At 46.2% G+C, this 18,924-nt stretch overlaps 1 protein-coding gene across 5 annotated transcripts in view; it reads right to left on the bottom strand.

Moving 5' to 3' along the window:
- The window catches only part of robo1 (roundabout, axon guidance receptor, homolog 1 (Drosophila)), a 682,199-nt gene that overhangs the window by 96,381 nt on the left and 566,894 nt on the right, over positions 1-18,924 (bottom strand). For all 5 annotated transcript variants that reach the window (XM_072585788.1, XM_072585789.1, XM_072585790.1 and 2 more), the window contains one exon: positions 17,239-17,366. In XM_072585788.1, the coding sequence (XP_072441889.1) occupies positions 17,239-17,366 (128 nt within the window). The remainder of the gene's footprint in view (positions 1-17,238; positions 17,367-18,924) is intronic.

An 18,924-nucleotide genomic window follows, 5' to 3' on the forward strand; every position in this document is an offset into this window, starting at 1 on the left:
CCTCCCATTGACCATGTGTAGCAGCATGTTAACATGGGGCTCTGACAGCACTTTTTCATGAGGTGGGACTCAAAGTCTCAAAACCAGGAGGGCTCCCTTTTTGGAAGCTAGGAATTAGTTGACCTCCCAATGTAACTGTAGGGAGTTCCACCCACCACAACCGAGAGCCTTGAGGCCAGCGACAGTAATCCCAGCAGCTGCAATCAGGAACTCTCGTGCCTATTAAATACCCAGATAATTGAACTTTTAGTTTCTAGGACAATTAATTAATTTTTAAGAAATGGTTGATGGGGAAAGCAAAGACACCTCATGCATTAAGAAAGGAACATCATCGTCATCTACCACAATGATCATCACAATGTATAGACATGGTTAACTAAATGCTGAAAAATGTGTTGCTGGAAAAGCGCAGCAGGTCAGGCAGCATCCAAGGAGCAGGAGAATCGATGTTTCGGGCATAAGCCCTTCTTCATTCCTGAAGGAGGACTCATGCCCGAAACGTCAACTCTCCTGCTCCTTGGATGCTGCCTGACCTGCTGCGCTTTCCCAGCAACACATTTTTCAGCTCTGATCTCCAGCATCTGCAGTCCTCACTTTCTCAAGGTTAACTAAATGAAGGCAAACTGAGAGTGACTCTGGCTGTGACTCAAAAGAGGTTAAAATGGTACAAGCAGCCATCATTAGACAGATTTCAGAAGAAAGTAACATTCAGGGATGTCATATGTTAGTAGTTTGAGTTACAGTGAGTGTTTGGGGAAAACCAAATGGTGTCCATGTCTCTCCACTACTAAGGGGTTTCTACACCTCATATCTGAGCTTGTTGGAGATACACTGAGAGAAACTGATCACTCTGATTAATCAAACTCTCCACTACTGCTGAGAAGGGAGATGTGTTGTCGTGATATCTTTATCAGAACCAATGCAACAATGCCAGCCTCAAAAAATCATAACTGTTTATACTACAGGAGAAAGGATGCTGATTGGTTGACAGTTGACTCTGATTTGTCAAAGTGTTACCATGGCAAAAGTAACTAAAGACTTGAAGGTTTGAGTAAAGCTTTGTAGCTCGAATGCTGGTTGCCACAGTTATGGGTACGTTCGCCGAGCTGGGAAGTTGATTTGCAGACATTTTCTCCTGTCTAGGTGACACTGTCAGTACTTTGGAGCCTCCTGTGAAGTGCCACTATACTGTGTCTTGAGGAATTTATTTGGTTTCGTTCATCTGCTTCTGGTTGCCGGTTCCGGTAGTTTGTTGCAATGGCCGGTATAATGGGTCGAGTTTTATGTGATTGTTGATGGAGTCCGTGGGTGAGTGCCATGCTGCTAGGAATTCTCTAGCTGTCCTCGGTTTAGCTTGTCCTATGATCGTTGTGTTGACCCAGTCAAATTTGTAATACTTGTCGTCTGTGTGTATGGCTCCTAGGGACAGCTGGTTGTGTTGTTTAGTGGCTCGTTGGTGTTCGTGGATGCTTATTGCTAGTTGTCTGCTTGTTTGACTGATATAGTGTCTCGTGTAGTCTTTGCATGGAATCTTGTAAATTACACTAGTCTTGCACATAATGGGTATAGGGTCTTTCGTCCTGGTGGGTTGGTACCTGAGCGTGGCTGTCGGTCTATGGGCTGACATGAGTCTGAGTGGTTAGAGAAGTCTGGCTGTTAGTTCCAAGACAAGGACCACAAATTTGACTGGGACAATACCATGATCGTAGGACAAGTTAAACAGAGGACAGCCAGAGAATTCCGAGAAGCATGATACTCACCCACGGACTCCATCAACAAACACATTTACCTGGATCCACAATACCAACCACTGCAACAAACAATTGGAACTAGCAACTGGAATGGAACCAAATAAATCCCAGAAGACACAGGACAGCAGCGCATCACAGGAGGCTAGACAGCACCGAGGATTCACCCAGACAGGGGACGAAACATCTGCAAATCAACTTCCCAGCTCAACAAATATATCCACAACTACGGTAACTAAAGATCCTTAATACTTCCTGATAAATATAAAAAAAGCCCAGACCACAGACATGTTTTGTTTGCAGAGAACAATCCCTTTGTATGAATAGCTGCCACTTCTGTCAAGTGTAAATGAGTCATTTTACAATGAGCCATGTGACTCAACTGGTAATTTAAAATTAATCCAGTTCTAACATTGACTTTAAAACCCACTACAGCTGTGGGCAAAATTTAAATTCAATTTAAAAACCTGGAATTGAAGATCTCAGTGAAGACAAAAAACTATCATCAATTGTCATAAAATCCCATCTGGATCATCACTGTCCTTTAGGGAAGGAAACTGCCGTTTTTACCTGGTCTGGCCTACATGTGACTCCAGACCCACAGCAATGTGGTTGACTCTTCACTGGCCTCTGAACTGATCTTAGCAAGACCTTCAGTTTCAAGGTAACGAGCAATGGGTAACAGTTGCTGGGCTTGCCAGTCTCACCCAACATCCCATGGTGATGTGTAGAAGGTTTTTATTATTGAGTAACCCTGGGGTTTAAGTCCCATATGCTTCAGAGGTCAATAATAGCATCTATAATCAGGGTAATTAAAAATATCGACCATTGAGTGAAGTCCTCACACCCCAGCCCCTTTTCATTTACTAGGAACATTAAACTCTCCTGTCTCCAGGAGCCACCAATCTGCCTGGCTGTTTCTGTTAGAATGTCCAAGCATTTCTCCCTTGCAGGGATTGGCAGCTGACTGGAAAGAAGAGCTGAAGGTGAATTTAAAATGAGATCCAATGCTCAAACTGGATTCTAAGTGCAGGCATCTGGATGACAAGCACAGTAATATAATCATGGCGCCCCCCCCCTCACCCCCCCACCCCTCTCCAGACTGTTTCTGGTGACCCCTGTGACCTCTAAGTCAAGGTACATTTGTTCTCAGTGAGGCAACACACAATCTGCAAGACCATGAATTAACACCCTCAGCCAGAGTACTGAAGGTAAATTGCAAATGTTTCCAAGTCAGTTCCCACAAATGGAATGAATTGTTTATGTATCTGTGCCTCAATCCTATCAGGTTGGATCTCAGACCTTGTACATTCTCAAGGGTCAAACTTATCAGTCAGCAAAACTTTGTTATGTCTCATTTCCTATGAGAGGAATAAAGGAAGCTGCAAATAAACACACAAATAAATCTCTCAAACAGCAAGGAAATGGTACATTTCAACATAACGTTACAACTTTGCGTTCACATGGTGAGAAAGATAGGCCTTGAAACCTAAGATCAAATGTTTAATGCTCAGGGTTCAGGGTGTAGTCTGAGGCCTGCTTTAAGAATAGCCAGTTGCTGAGTTGGAATCAGAGCACCCTTACAGAATCATAGGATCCCTACAGTGTGGAAGCAGGCCATTCAGCCCATCGAGTCAACATTGACTCTCTGAATACTGGATTAGTGGTGCTGGAAGAGCACAGCAGTTCAGGCAGCATCCAACGAGCAGCGAAATCAACGTTTCGGGCAAAAGCCCTTCATCAGGAATAATGGCAGTGAGCCTGAAGCATGGAGAGATAAGCTAGAGGAGGGTGGGGGTGGGGAGAGAGTAGCATAGAGTACAATGGGTGAGTGGGGGAGGAGATGAAGGTGATAGGTCAAGGAGGAGAGGGTGGAGTGGATAGGTGGAAAAGAAGATAGGCAGGTCGGACAAGTCAAGGAGGCAGTAACTGAGCTGGAAGTTTGAAACTAGGATGAGGTGGGGGAAGGGGAAATGAGGAAGCTGTTGAAGTCCACATTGATGCCCTGGGGTTGAAGTGTTCCGAGGCGGAAGATGAGGCGTTCTTCCTCCAGGCGTCTGATGGTGAGGGCGCGGCGGTGAAGGAGGCCCAGGACCTCCATGTCCTCGGCAGAGTGGGAGGGGGAGTTGAAATGTTGGGCCACGGGGCGGTTTGGTTGATTGGTGCGGGTGTCTCGGAGATGTTCCCTAAAGCGCTCTGCTAGGAGGCGCCCAGTCTCCCCAATGTAGAGGAGACCGCATCGGGAGCAACGGATACAATAAATGATATTGGTGGATGTGCAGGTGAAACTTTGATGGATGTGGAAGGCTCCTTTAGGGCCTTGGATAGAGGTGAGGGAGGAGGTGTGGGCACAGGTTTTACAGTTCCTGCGGTGGCAGGGGAAAGTGCCAGAATGGGAGGGTGGGTCGTAGGGGGGTGTGGACCTGACCAGGTAGTCACGGAGGGAACGGTCTTTGCGGAACGTGGAAAGGGGTGGGGAGGGAAATATATCCCTGGTGGTGGGGTCTTTTTGGAGGTGGCGAAAATGTCGGTGGATGATTTGGTTGATGCGAAGGTTGGAAGGGTGGAAGGTGAGCACCAGGGGCGTTCTGTCCTTGTTACGGTTGGAGGGGTGGGGTCTGAGGGCGGAGGTGCGGGATGTGGACGAGATGCGTTGGAGGGCATCTTTAACCATGTGGGAAGGGAAATTGCGGTCTCTAAAGAAGGAGGCCATCTGGTGTGTCCTATGGTGGAACTGGTCCTCCTGGGAGCAGATACGGCGGAGGCGGAGAAATTGGGAATACGGGATGGCATTTTTGCAAGAGATAGGGTGGGAAGAGGTGTAATCCAGGTAGCTATGGGAGTCAGTGGGTTTGTAAAAAATGTCAGTGTCAAGTCGGTCGTCACTAATGGAGATGGAGAGGTCCAGGAAGGGGAGCGAGGTGTCAGAGATAGTCCAGGTAAATTTAAGGTCAGGGTGGAATGTGTTGGTGAAGTTGATGAATTGCTCAACCTCCTCGCGGGAGCACGAGGTGGCGCCAATGCAGTCATCAATGTAGCGGAGGAAGAGGTGGGGAGTGGTGCCGGTGTAATTACGGAAGATCAACTGTTCTACGTAGCCAACAAAGAGACAGGCATAGCTGGGACCCGTACGTGTGCCCATGGCTATGCCTTTGGTCTGGAGGAAGTGGGAGGATTCAAAGGAGAAATTATTAAGGGTGAGGACCAGTTCGGCCAAACGAATGAGTGTGTCAGTGGAAGGGTACTGTTGGGGACGTCTGGAGAGGAAAAAACGGAGGGCTTGGAGGCCCTGGTCATGGCGAATGGAGGTGTAGAGGGATTGGATATCCATGGTGAAGATAAGGCTTTGGGGGCCAGGGAAACGGAAGTCTTGGAGGAGGTGGAGGGCGTGGGTGGTGTCTCGAACATATGTGGGGAGTTCCTGGACGAGGGGGGATAGGACAGTGTCAAGGTAGGTAGAGATGAGTTCAGTGGGGCAGGAGCATGCTGAGACAATGGGTCGGCCAGGGTGGTCAGGCTTGTGGATCTTGGGAAGGAGATAGAACCGGGCAGTGCGGGGTTCCCGGACTATGAGGTTGGAAGCTGTGGGTGGGAGATCTCCTGAGGTGATGAGGTTCTGTATGGTCTGGGAGATGATGGTTTGGTGATGGGGGGTGGGGTCATGGTCGAGGGAGCAGTAGGAAGAGGTGTCCTCGAGTTGGCGTTTGGCTTCAGCGGTGTAGAGGTCAGTGCGCCAGACTACCACTGCGCTCCCTTTATCCGCTGGCTTGATGGTGAGGTTGGGATTGGAGCAGAGGGATTGGAGGGCTGCGTGTTGTGAGGGTGAGAGGTTGGAGTGGGGGAGGGGGGAACGACAGGTTGAGGCGGTTAATGTCCCGGCGGCAGTTGGAAATGAAGAGGTCGAGGGCAGGTAATAGGCCAGCGCGGGGTGTCCAGGTGGATGCAGTGTGTTGGAGGTGGGCAAAGGGGTCCTCGGAAGGTGGGCGGGAGTCCACCTCAAATCACTCTCTGAAGACCATCCCACCCAGCTACCCTATCCTGCATTTCCCATCACTAATCCACACATACCTGGACACTATGAGTAATTTAGCATGGCCAATCCACCTGACCTGCACATCTTTTGAGTGTGGGAGGAAACCCACGCAGATATGGGGAAAATGTGCAAAGTCCACGCAGACAATCACCTGAGGTTGGGATTGAACCTGGGTCCCTAGCTCTCTGAGGCAGCAGTGCTAACCACTGAGCCACCAGGCCCCATGTTGCTTCCTCCGTATACTTCTCCACCTTTCTCTCTTTTCACTTTAGGGCACTTTATCTGAACACATGCAGCGTTCACAACAAGAAGGTGATTTCAATAAAAACAAGGTAGGTGATTTGGTGGCACTTACTCAAATAGAAGGGAATATTTTAACTGCCATTATGCAGATGTTGAGGAAGGACAGGCAAAAAGGAAATGAGGCAGAATTGTGCTGATAATACTACCATCAGTTTCAGGAGCAGAATTAGGCTATTCGTGCCATCAAGAGTGCTCCACCATTTGATCATGGTTGACGTGTTTCTTAACCCCATTCTCCTGCCTTGTCTCTGTAACACTTTATCCCCTTACTGATCAAGAACCTATCAATCTCTGCCTTATTTACACTCAATAACTTGGCCTCCAAAGGCCTCTACAGCATTGAGTTCCACAATTAACAGCCTTCTACCTGAAGAAATTCCTCCTCATCTCAGTCCTAAAGGGTCATCCTTTCACTCTGAGGCTGTGCCGTCAGGTCCTAGTCCCTCTGACTAGCAGAAACATCATCGCCACATCCACTCTATCCAGGTCTCTCAGTATTCTGTAAGTTTCAATGAGTTAATAAAGGATGGAATCACTGTATTAGTGAGAGGCGATATTCAGGTTGGAAGAAATGGACGAAGACTCTGTGTAGGGCTAAGAAACAGCAATGGACAGTAAACACTGTTAGGAGTGGTTTATGAGCCACCTAACAGTAGTGAGTGTGGTGTAAACCAGGAGCTTAAAGGTGCATGTAGCAAGGGGAAAGCCATAATTAGGGGAGATAGACTGAATAAATCAAATGAGAACCAATACCATGGAGGAAAAGTTCCTGGGATGTGTTAAGGAACCATGTTGAGGAACCATGTCAGGTACAGACTATTTTAGATCGAGTACAGTGCAATGAGAAAGGTCTAAAACAATTTTGTAAAAGAACATTTTGGATTAGCTATCACAGTGTCATGGTATTTTCCACTAAGTTTGATAAAGATGTAATTCAGCTGTAAACTAGGGTTTCACTGCAAACAAAGTAAATTAATAATGATATAATGATATGTGAAGGGAACTGGCTAACATGATTGGAAAAATACATTAATATTTTGACAATGGATAGGCAATGAGGCATATTTAAAGAATTAATGCTTGCTTCTCGAAAACAAACTATACATTCACTTAAGGTAATTATCCAACATGTAAGAGCAAAAGAACGTTGGCTAACAAGAGGAAGGCAGTTTATAAAGTTGCTAAAAATGCTGTAAACCTAAGAACTGGGAGAATTTTAGTGTTTTGTGAAGGAGGTCTAAGAAATTAATGAAGGAAGAGTAAATAGAATATGAAAGTAAAACAGCAAGAAACAATAAAAACAGATTGTAAAAGCTGCTACAGTTTTGTTAAAAGGAAAAGATCAGCAAAGACAGTGTGGCTGCACTATCAATGGGGACAGGGGAATTTAGAACAGGAAATAGAGAAATAAATACCCTATAAGTATCCTTATATGTGCCTGCACTTCAAATGAAATAATTGTGATCCACAGGTCTAGTGAGAATGTGGAGCTATAAGACCATGAGACATAGAAGCAGAAATTAGGCCATTCAGCCCATCGAGTCTGCTCTGCCATTCAATCATGGCTGATAGGTTTCTCATCCGCATTCTCCCACTTTAGGTTAGATTAGATTCCCCACAGTGTGGAAACAGGCCCTTTGGCCCAACCAGTCCACACCAACCCTCCAAAGAGTAACCCACCCAGACTCATTTCCCTCCAACTAATGCACCTAACACTATGGGCAATTTAGCGTGGCCAATTCACCTGACATGTACATCTTTGGACTGTGGGAGGAAACCGGAGCACCCGGAGGAAACCCACGCAGACACAGGGAGAATGTACAAACTCCACAGAGACAGTCACCCGAGGCTGGAATTGAACCTGGGCCCTTGGTGCTGTGAGACAGCAGTGCTAACCACTGAGCCATCGTGCCACCCATAGCCCTTGATCCCCTTGCTACTCAAGAACCTATCTACCTCAGTTTTAAATATACTCAATGACCTGGCCTCCACAGCCTTCTGTGGCAATGAATTCCACAGATTCACCACTCTCTGGCTGTTAGAACTGCTAGAAATTAGTAAAAAGGTGGTATTGAAGAAACTAATGGGAATTTCTTTTTTATTTATTCATGGGTGACATTGACTGGGCCAGCATTTATTGCACTAACCCAGCAACCTTTGAGGAGGTGGCTGTGAGCTGCCCTCTAAACCACTGAAGCCTTTGGAGTTAAAGGAGCTCAAAGTGCTGCGAGGGAGGGGATTCATTAACCTGCTTCGATTGGCATCAGGGATGCAGGCTAATGTGAGAACATGCTAATGATGTAGATGATCAGTTGTGATCGAGACTGGCAGAAGAGGCTGGAGGGGCTGAATGGCCTCCTCCAGCTCTGTTTCCTTTAAGCTGTAGTGAGATTTGATCTTCAGGCATGGGTTTAGGGGTTTAGATAGGGTTGACCATGAGAACCTTTTTCCACGAGGGGGCATCGCTTTAAATTAAGGGGTGGTAGGTATAGGACAGATGTTAGGGGTAGATTCTTTACTCAGCGAGTCGTGAGTTCATGGAATGCCCTGCCAGTAGCAGTGGTGGACTCTCCCTCTTTATGGGCATTTAAATGGGCATTGGATAGGCATATGGAGGATAGTGGGCTAGTGTAGGTTAGGTGGGCTTTGATCGGCGCAACATCGAGGGCCGAAGGGCCTGTACTGCGCTGTATTTTTTCTTTCTATTCTAGGCCCACTATTAGTGGTGAGATCTTGGAAAATGTTCATATTACAGAGGAGGAGGTTCTGGATGTCTTTAAATGCATAAAAGTGGATAAATCCCCAGGACCTGTTTAAGTGTACACTAGAACTCTATGGGAAGCTAGGGAAGTGATTGCTGGGCCCCTTGCTCAGATATTTTTGTATCATTAATAGTCAGGTACTGGAAGATTGGAGATTGGCTAACGTGGTGCCACTATTTAAGAAAGGTGGTAAGGACAAGCCAGGGAACTATAGACCAGTGAGCCTGACCTCGGTGGTGGGCAAATTGTTGGAGAGAATCCTGAGGGACAGGATGTACATGTATTTGAAAAGGCAAGGACTGATTAGGGATAGTCAACATGGCTTTGTGTGTGGGAAATCATGTACCATGTACTTGATTGAGTTTTTTGAAGGAGTATATTCCTGGAAATACATCCAGGGAAGTTATTTAGGTGGAACTGAGAAATAAGAAAGGGATGATCACCTCATTGGGATTATATTATAGACCCCCCAATAGTCAGAGGGAAATTGAGAAACAAACTTGTAAGGAGATCTCAGCTATCAGTAAGAATAATAGGGTGGCTATGGTAGGGGATTTTAACTTTCCAAACATCGACTGGGACTGCCATAGTGTTAAAGGTTTCGATGGAGAGGAATTTCTTAAGTGCGTACAAGACAATTTTCTGATTCAGTAAGTGGATGTACCTACTAGAGAATGTGCAAAACTTGACCTACTTTTGGGAAATAAGGCAGGGCAGGTGACTGAGGTGTCAGTGGGGGAGCACTTTGGGGCGAGCGACCATAATTGTATTCGTTTTAAAATAGTGATAGAAAAGGATAGACCAGATCTAAAAGTTGAAGTTCTAAATTGGAGAAAAGCCAATTTTGACGGTATTAGGCAAGAACTTTCAAAAGCTGATTGGAGGCAGATGTTCATAGGTAAAGGGACGGCTGGAAAATGGGAAGCCTTCAGAAATGAGATAACAAGAATCCAGAGAAAGTATATTCCTGTCAGGGTGAAAGAGAAGGCTGGTAGGTACAGGGATTGCTGGATGACTAAAGAAATTGAAGGTTTGGTTAAGAAAAAGAAAGAAGCATGTGTCAGGTATAGACAGGAGAGATCAAGTGAATCCTTAGAAGAGTATAAAGGCAGTAAGAGTATACTTAAGAGGGAAATCAGGAGGGCAGAACGGGGACATGAGATAGCTTTGGCAAATAGAGTTAAGGAGACTCCAAAGGGGTTTTACAAATATATTAATGACAAAAGGGTAACTAGGGAGAGAATAGTGCCCCTCAAAGATCAGCAAGACGGTCTTTTTAGATTAGATTACTTACAGTGTGGAAACAGGCCCTTCAGCCCAACAAGTCCACACCGCCCCGCCGAAGCTTACCCACCCATACCCCTACATCAACCCCTTACCTAACACTACGGGCAATTTAGCATGGCCAATTCACCTAACCTGCACATCTTTGAACTGTGGGAGGAAACCGGAGCACCCGGAGGAAACCCATGCAGACACGGGGAGAATGTGCAAACTCCACACAGACAGTCGCCCAAGGTGGGAATTGAACCCGGGTCTCCGGTGCTGTGAGGCAGCAGTGCTAACCACTGTGCCACCGTGCCCCACCGTGTGGAGCCACAGAAAATGGGGGAGATACTAAATGAATATTTTGCATCAGTATTTACTGCGGAAAAGGATATGGAAGATAAAGACTGTAGGGAAATAGATGGTGACATTTTGCAAAATGTCCAGATTACAGAGGAGGAAGTGCTGGATGTCTTGAAACGGTTAAAGGTGGATAAATCCCCAGGACCTGATCAGGGTACCTGAGAACTCTGTGGGAAGCTAGAGAAGTGATTGCTGGGCCTCTTGCTGAGATATTTGTATCATCGATAGTCACAGGTGAGGTGCCAGAAGACTGGAGGTTGGCAAATGTGGTGCCACTGTTGAGGAAGGGTGGTTAGGACAAGCCAGGGAGCTATAGACCAGTGGACCTGACCTCAGTGGTGGGCAAGTTGTTCGAGGGAATCCTGAGGGACAGGATGTACATGTATTTGGAAAGGCAAGGACTGATTCAGGATAGTCAACATGGCTTTGTGCATGGGAAATCATGTCTCACAAACTTGATTGAGTTTTTTGATTAATTAACAAAGAAGATTGATGAGGGCAGAGCAGTAGATGTGATCTATATGGACTTCAGTAAGGCATTCGACAAGGTTCCCTATGGGAGACTGATTATCAAGGTTAGATCTCATGGAATATAGGGAGAACTAGCCATTTAGATACAGAACTGGCTCAAAGGTAGAAGACAGAAGGTGATGGTGGAGGGTTGTTTTTCAGACTGGAGGTCTGTGACCAGTGGAGTTCCACAAGGATCGGTGCTGGGCCCTCTACTTTTCGTCATTTTCATAAATGATTTGGATGCGAGCATAAGAGGTACAGTTAGTAAGTTTGCAGATGACACCAAAATTGGAGGTGTAGTGGACAGCGAAGAGAGTTACCTCAGATTACAACAGGATCTGGACCAGATGGGCCAATGGACTGAGAAGTGGCAGATGGAGTTTAATTCCGATAAATGCAAGGTGCTGCATTTTGGGAAAGCAAATCTTAGCAGGACTTATACACTTAATGGTAAGGTCCTCGGGAGTGTTGCTGAACAAAGAGTCCTTGGAGTGCAGGTTCATAGCTCCTTGAAAGTGGAGTTGCAGGTAGATAGGATAATGAAGAAGGCATTTGGTATGCTTTCCTTTATTGGTCAGAGTATTGAGTACAGGAGTTGGGAGGTCATGTTGCAGCTGTACAGGACATTGGTTAGACCACTGTTGGAATATTGTGTGCAATTCTGGTCTCCTTCCTATCGGAAAGATGTTGTGAAACATGAAAGGGTGCAGAAAAGATTTACAAGGATGTTGCCAGGGTTGGAGAATCTGAGCTACAGGGGGAGGCTGAACAGGCTGGGGCTGTTTTCCCTGGAGCGTCGGAGGCTGAGGGGTGACCTTATAGAGGTTTACAAAATTATGAGGGGCATGGATAGGGTAAATAGGCAGTTTTTTTCCCTGGGGTTGGGGAGTCCAGAACTAGAGGGCACAGGTTTAGGGTGAGAGGGGAAAGATATAAAAGAGACCTAAGGGGCAACTTTTTCACGCAGAGGGTGGTACGTGTATGGATTGAGCTGCCAGAGGAAGTGGTGGAGGCTGGTACAATTGCAACATTTAAGAGGCATTTGGATGGGTAAATGAATAGGAAGGGTTTGGAGGGATATGGGCCGGGTGCTGGCAGGTGGGACTAGATTGAGTTGGGATATCTGGTCGGCATGGACAGGTTGGACCAAAGGGTCTGTTTCCATGCTGTACATCTCTATGACTCTATGACTCTAAGTAACAAAGAGGATGGATAAGGGCAGAGCTGTGGATGCGATCTATATGGACTTCAGTAAGGTGTTCGACAAGGTTCCTCTTGGGAGACTGGTTATCAAGGTTGGATCTCATGGAATACAGGGAGAACTAGCCATTTGGATACAGAACTGGCTCAAAGGTAGAAGACAGAGTGTGGTGGTGGAGGGCTGTTTTTCAGATTGGAAGCCTGTGACCAGTGGTGTGCCATAAGAATCGATGCTGGGTCCATTACTTTTCTTTATTTATATAAATGATTTGGATGTGAGCATTGAAGGTATAGTTAGTAAGTTTGCAGATGACACCAAAATTGTTGGTGTGGTGGACAGTGAAGAAGGTTACCACAGAGTAGACACACACACGCACACAGAATAGACAGACAGGCCCATGCACACTATGCACACACTACAGACAGACATTGTGGGTTCAACATCCTGCTGTGGAAAGTACAACAGAAGTGCTGCATTGTCAGTGGTGCCACCTTCTGGATGAGAGGTCTGCCCCTGCAGGTAGAATTGTGATGGGACTTATGCTGTGGAGAGGAAAGGAAGACCAAAAGGGAAAGCAAAGGGTTGGGGGTCACCTGCCGGCCACCAGATTTCCATAAGATCATAAGACATAGGAGTAGAAGTAAGGCCATTCGGCCTATTGAGTCCACTCCACCATTTAATCATGGCTGATGGGCATTTCAACACCACTTACCAGCACTCTCCCTGTATCCCTTAATTCCTTGCAAGATTAAGAATTCATCAATCTTTGCCCTGAAGACATTTAACATTCCGACCTCCACTGTGCTCTGTGGCAATGAATTCCACAGGCCTACCACACTCTGGCTGAAGATATATCTCCTCATTTCCTTTCTAAATTGGCCCCTCTAATTCTGAGGCTGTGCCCACAGGTCCTAGTATCTCCACCTGATGGAAACAAATTCCCAGCGTCCATCCTTTCTAAGCCATGCATTATCTTGTAAGTTTCTATTAGATCTCCCCTCAACCTTTTAAACTCTAATGAATACAATCCCATGATCCTCAGCCATTTATCGTATGTTAGGCCTACCATTCCAGGGATCATTCGTGTGAATCTCTGCAGGACACGCTGAGGTGTGGGGCTCAAAATTGGACACAATATTCTAAATGGAGCCTAACTAGAGCTTTATAAAGTCTCAGAAGCACACTGCTGCTTTTATATTCCAATCCTCTTGAGATAAATGACAACATTACATTTGCTTTCTTCACCATGGACTTAACCTGCAAGTTAACCTTTAGAGAATCCTGGACTAGCACTCCCAGATCCCTTTGTAGTTTGGCTTTATGAGTTTTCTTACTGTTTAGAAAATAGTCCGTGTTCTTTTTTCCAAAGTGCAAGACCTCAAAGTGCATTTACTCATGTTGAATTTTATCAGCCATTTCCTTGATCACTCTCCTAAACTGCCCTAAATCCTTCTACAGCCTCCCCACTTCCTCAGAACTACCTGCCTGTCCACCTAACTTCGTATCATCGGCGAACTTCGCCAGAATGCCCCCAGTCACTTTATCCAGATCATTAATATATAAAAGTGAACAACTGCGGCCCCAACACTGAACCCTGCGGACCCCACTTGTCACCGGCTGTCATTCCGAAAAAAAGCCTTTTATCCCAACTCTGTGCCTCTGTCAGACAGCCAATCCTCAATCCATACCAGTACCAACACCTTGGGCCCTCACCTTACTCATCAGCCTCCCATGAGGGAGACTTCCCTCATGAAGCAGATGAGTTTTTATATTTGATAGTGGTCATCATTAGGCTAACTTTCTGATCCCAGATTGATTTAAGTTTCACCATGGTGGGATTTGAACCCACATGACTCGGACTTTAGTTGGGACTTTGCATTACCAGCTCATGGACATTTCCACGACAGCACTGCCTGATGGATGGAAAGGTAAAGCTGTAATAAAGGAACAAAGCATTCTTCCAGAGTAAGTGTTTGTGGCAGAATCATGAGGGCCTCTGTTTGAATGAAGCAGCATGAAAAATGAGATTCAGACCAGCACACAGTAAAACAAAGGCTTGAGAGCTGATGCTCTGAAATTGCTAAACTCATTGATGAGTCCAAAAGTCTGGAAAATGCTTAATCAGAAATTGGAATATTGCCCCTTGATCTGGAATGCTAAAGCAGACAAAGGCTAGAACCATGACAGGTCAGGGCTAATACTGATATGGTCCCGAAACTGGTGCTCGGGGTGGGGGCGCGGGGTGCTCCCATTGTCTGCCGTTCTAGCTTCTATCTTACAGACATTGAGCATCAACGTTCCACACTTCTTTGGCCCTCCCACCACACATTAAGACCACTTCTTTCCCCGCCCAGAGTCATATTCAACATGATTCATAGATTCCGTACAGCACAGATAGAGGCCATTCGGCCCATCAAGTCTGCACCAACCCTCCGAAGAGCATCCCACCCAGACCCACCTCCCGACCCCATCCCCGTAACACTGCATTTCCCATGGCCAATCCACCTAACGTTGTTGAACGGTGGGAAGAAACTGGAGCACCCAGAGGAAACTTCTAGCACAAGGAGAATGTGTAAATGTCACACAGTCCCCCCGAGGGTAGAATTGAACCTGGGACCCTGATGCTCTGAGGCAGCAGTGCTAACCACTGTGCCGCCCACTCAGTTGCTGTTTCACTTGTGCGATGTGAATGTCACTAACTGACCAGCATTCAATGCCCATCCCTAGTTGGCTTTGTACTCAATGGCTTGCTGGGCCATTTCAGAGGGCAGCTAAGAGTCAACAATGTTGCTGTGTGCCTGGAGTCACATATAGGCCAGACCAGGTAAGGATGGCAGTTTCCTTCCCGAAAGGACATTGATGAACCAGATGGGTTTTTTTTGCCAATAACAGTTTCTTCACTCCAGAACTTTTTTTATTGAATTCAAATTCAACCGTCAGCTGTCACAGGATTCGAACCTGGGTCCCAGAACACTAGTTGAGTTTCTGGATTAATAATCTCACGACAATACCATCGGGCATCGCCTTTCCACTGATGCTGCCTGATCAACTGAGCAGTTCCTGCATTCTCTACTTTGAGATTTCCAACACCTGTCATATTTCACTTTCTTCCTCCCTTATGGTTTAGCCAATGATGACCCTTCCAGCAACTTCACAGAAACTGTTAGTCTGGTCTTTGGCACATTGCAATGTTGTGGGAACTTGCTGAGTGCACTGTGGCTGCATCATATTCTACACTACAGTGTGGTCATATAGTTCTTCTTTGGCTATAAAACACTTTGAGATGTCCTTCAGTTGTGACAGGCTATAATTGTCGTCCTTTTTGTTCCTGAGACACCTGCATGCAGAAACACACAGAAGCACATGCCAGCAGACATGCACACAAACAGAGACTGAAAGAGCCGGGCAGAATGCTGAGAGTCTTGCGTGGTTACTGAATGAGATCACACCTACAATCAGAGCTGATTAGTATCTGCGATAAGTAGTTGATTACAGGATAGAAAGATGAGAGGTTTGTAGCCAGACTCAGACTGCCACAGATAGGAATCTCAACTTCTATCAGCAAATACTGAAGCAAAGTTACAATAGTTTAGAAATCAGCCCGGTTCTCCCTCTGCTGTGTGTGTGCGTGCCTGAGTATACATGTGTGTGTCTGCCTGAGTGTACACGTGCATGTGTGTGTGTATGTCTGAGTGTGTATGCATGAGTCCGTGTGCACGTGTGTGCGTGTGTGTGTGAGTGAGTGTAGTCTTGAGTGGAAACATCTGAGTTTTTGTATGCGTGAGTGTATCTGGGTGTGACTGTACATGTGTGTATATGTGTGTAGTGTATGTGTGTGCATATAAGTTCATACATGTGGTGTCCAGCAATGGGTGCATGTGTGTATATCTGTGCATGTGTCTGTGCTTGTGTCTGAGTGTATATGTGTATATATCTGTATGCGTGCCTGTGTTTATATGTGTGTGTGTATATGTCTGTGTGTGTGCCTGTGTGTGTGTGTGTGTGTGTGTGTGTGGTGTGTGCATGCACATGTCTGTGTGCCTGTGTTTGTATGTGTGTGTATATCTGTGTGTGTGATTATGTGTGTGTATATGTGTGTGTGCCTGTGTTTGTATGTGTGGTGTGTGTATGTGTCTGTGTGCATGCCTGTGTTTGCATGCGTGTGAGTATTTGTGTGTATATTTTCTCCGTGTGTGCCTGTGCTTGTATATGCGTGTGTCTATATATCTCTATGTGTGCCTGTGTTTGTATGTGTGTATATATGTCTGTGTGCGCTGTGTTTGCATGTGTGTGTGCATATATCTGTGTGTGTGTGTGCCTGTGTTTGCATGTGCACGTATATGTCTCTGTGTGTACCTGTGTGTGCTTGTGTTTGTATGTGTGTGCATATATGTCTATGTGCGTGCCTGTGTTGTGTGTGTCTGTGTGTGCCTGTGTTTGTATGTGTATGTGTAGTTGTCTGTGTGTGTGCCTGTGTTTGTATGTGTGTGTATGTATGTCTGTGTATGTGCCTGTGTTTGTTTTTCTGATGCTTTCCTACACTCTCACACTCTGTATAAGTGTGTCTCTCTCAGTTCTCCACCGTCTCTTCTCCTGCTGCCCCTCCATTGCTTTCTCTCTCTCAACCCTTCTTTGCGCTCTCTCTTCCTCTCCCTCTCTTCCCTCCTCTGCTGTGGTCTCCCTCGCTGGTTATCACTCTCTCTCCCTTCCCCCGATCAGCTTTTCTTTCCAGCTGTCCTTTCTGTCCCTCTCTTGCGCTCTCACCCCCATGCACTCACGTTTTTCTGCAGCTTCCTCTCAGTTTGTCTCTCTCTTTCTGCCCTATTAGCCTCTCTTTTCTCAGTATCCCTTATTCCTTCGGCCTTTCTATCTGTTCCTTGCTCTCTTTGTGACTTCCTCAGTCAGCACTCCCAGTTCCTTCTCACTCACCCCCTCGCCCCCTTGCTCGGAGTCAAGTCTGTCACCTTCTGTCTCTCTCTTTATTGCTTTGTGCTCCCACGTTCCCTCTCTCAGTCTGATGGCTTTAGGAGACTGCTGTACCGTACTCACCGTGCACCGTCAGTGTGACCGAAGTCTCAGTTTTCCCCACCATGTTCTCGGCCACACATGTGTAGGTGCCCACGTCAGCTGCTGTGACATGTCGAATGACCAACGTATTGCCTCTTTGGACCTCGGACCTGTTGAGCAGATGAGAGACAGATCAGAGAGGCTGGAGAAAATCAACAGAGACGATGAAGTACAATACATTCCTACAGTACCTCTCATTGCCAAGGGACACGTTGGTATTGCATTTTAGTAAAGCAAACAAGGGAAGCACTCATACAATTAATAGTAGGACCAGGGTAGTGTGGTAAAACAGAGAGACTTAGGGGTTCAGCTACATAATTCTTTGAAAGTTGTGTCACAGATGGTTAAGAAGGCATTTAGCACGCTTGCCTTCATTGCTCAGATCAATGAGTAGAGGAGTGGGACGTCATATTGAGGTTGTACAGGACGTTGGTGAGGCCACTTTTAGAATACTGCGTGCAGTTCCAGTCGCCCTGCTATAGGACGAATTTTATTAAGCTTGAGTGGGTTCAGAAAAGAGTTACGAGAATGTTGCTGGGAATCAGAGGGAGAGGCTGGATAGGCTGGGACTTTTTTCACTGGAGCGTAGGAGTTTGAGGGATGACCTGAAGAGGTTTATGAAATCATAAGGGGCATAGATAGGGTGAATGACAAGAATCTTTTCCTTATGGTGGGGGTGTTTAAAACTAGGGGGCACATTTTTAAAATGAGAGCAGAAAGATTTGAAAAGGACATGGAGGGAAACATTTTTGCACAGAGGGTGGTGTGTTTTTGGAATGAGCTGTCAGCGGGAGTGGTAGATGCAGGGACAGCTCGATTTAAAAGGCATTTAGATGGGCAGATGAACAGGAAGGTTTTGGAGGGTTATGGGCCAGGAGCAGGCAGGTGGGACTAGTTTAGTTTGAGTACATGATTGGCATGGACTGGTTGGACCAAAGGGTCTGTTTCCGTGCTGTTTGACTCAATGATACCCTATTCAGCAGGTGGAAGAATTGGATGGAGAATGTGTTGGGGGAGAAGATTGGATGGATAGGGGATGGATAGGGTGAAGAGTTCATCACTGCTCTCCAGGAACATGCCCAGAACTAAAATATTGTTTGGAGAAGTTTTCCCACTCCTGTAGTACATTTGCACTCCTTTTAAACAAAGGGATAGCTCGCAGTTCTCCAGGTCTGCTGAAACCACCCCTGAGGTGAAGGCAGACTGCAATGGACAATACGTAGCCCAGTTCCACTCTCATTCTCTCAGAGAGAGGGGGGTCCATGAGGGATCACAGAATCAAAGGATTATTACAGTACACAGGAAGGCTAATCATTGCATTGCGTCTGCACAGGTCTATCCCTTAGTACAAATCTCCTGACTTTCCCATCTCCCTGCACCCTACTCCAATCCAAATAACTATCCTTTGTCCCTCTTGAATGCCTCATTTGAAGATGCCTTCACCACTTTTCCAGGCAGTGCACTCCAGACACTAACTGCTTGCTGAGCATCACCTGTGCTTCATTTTCACAAAACTTTTCATCTGTGTCCCTCTCACTCTTGTCCCTTTCATAAGCAGGAAGAGCTTCTCCCGATCTGATCTGGCCAACCACTTGGGATTTTGAAAACCTCTATCAAATGTCCTCTCAGCCATCTCACCTCCAAGGAGAACAGTACCAACTTTCTCAT

Source organism: Chiloscyllium punctatum, chromosome 15 (genome assembly GCF_047496795.1).
Source record: "Chiloscyllium punctatum isolate Juve2018m chromosome 15, sChiPun1.3, whole genome shotgun sequence".
Lineage (NCBI taxonomy): Eukaryota > Metazoa > Chordata > Chondrichthyes > Orectolobiformes > Hemiscylliidae > Chiloscyllium > Chiloscyllium punctatum.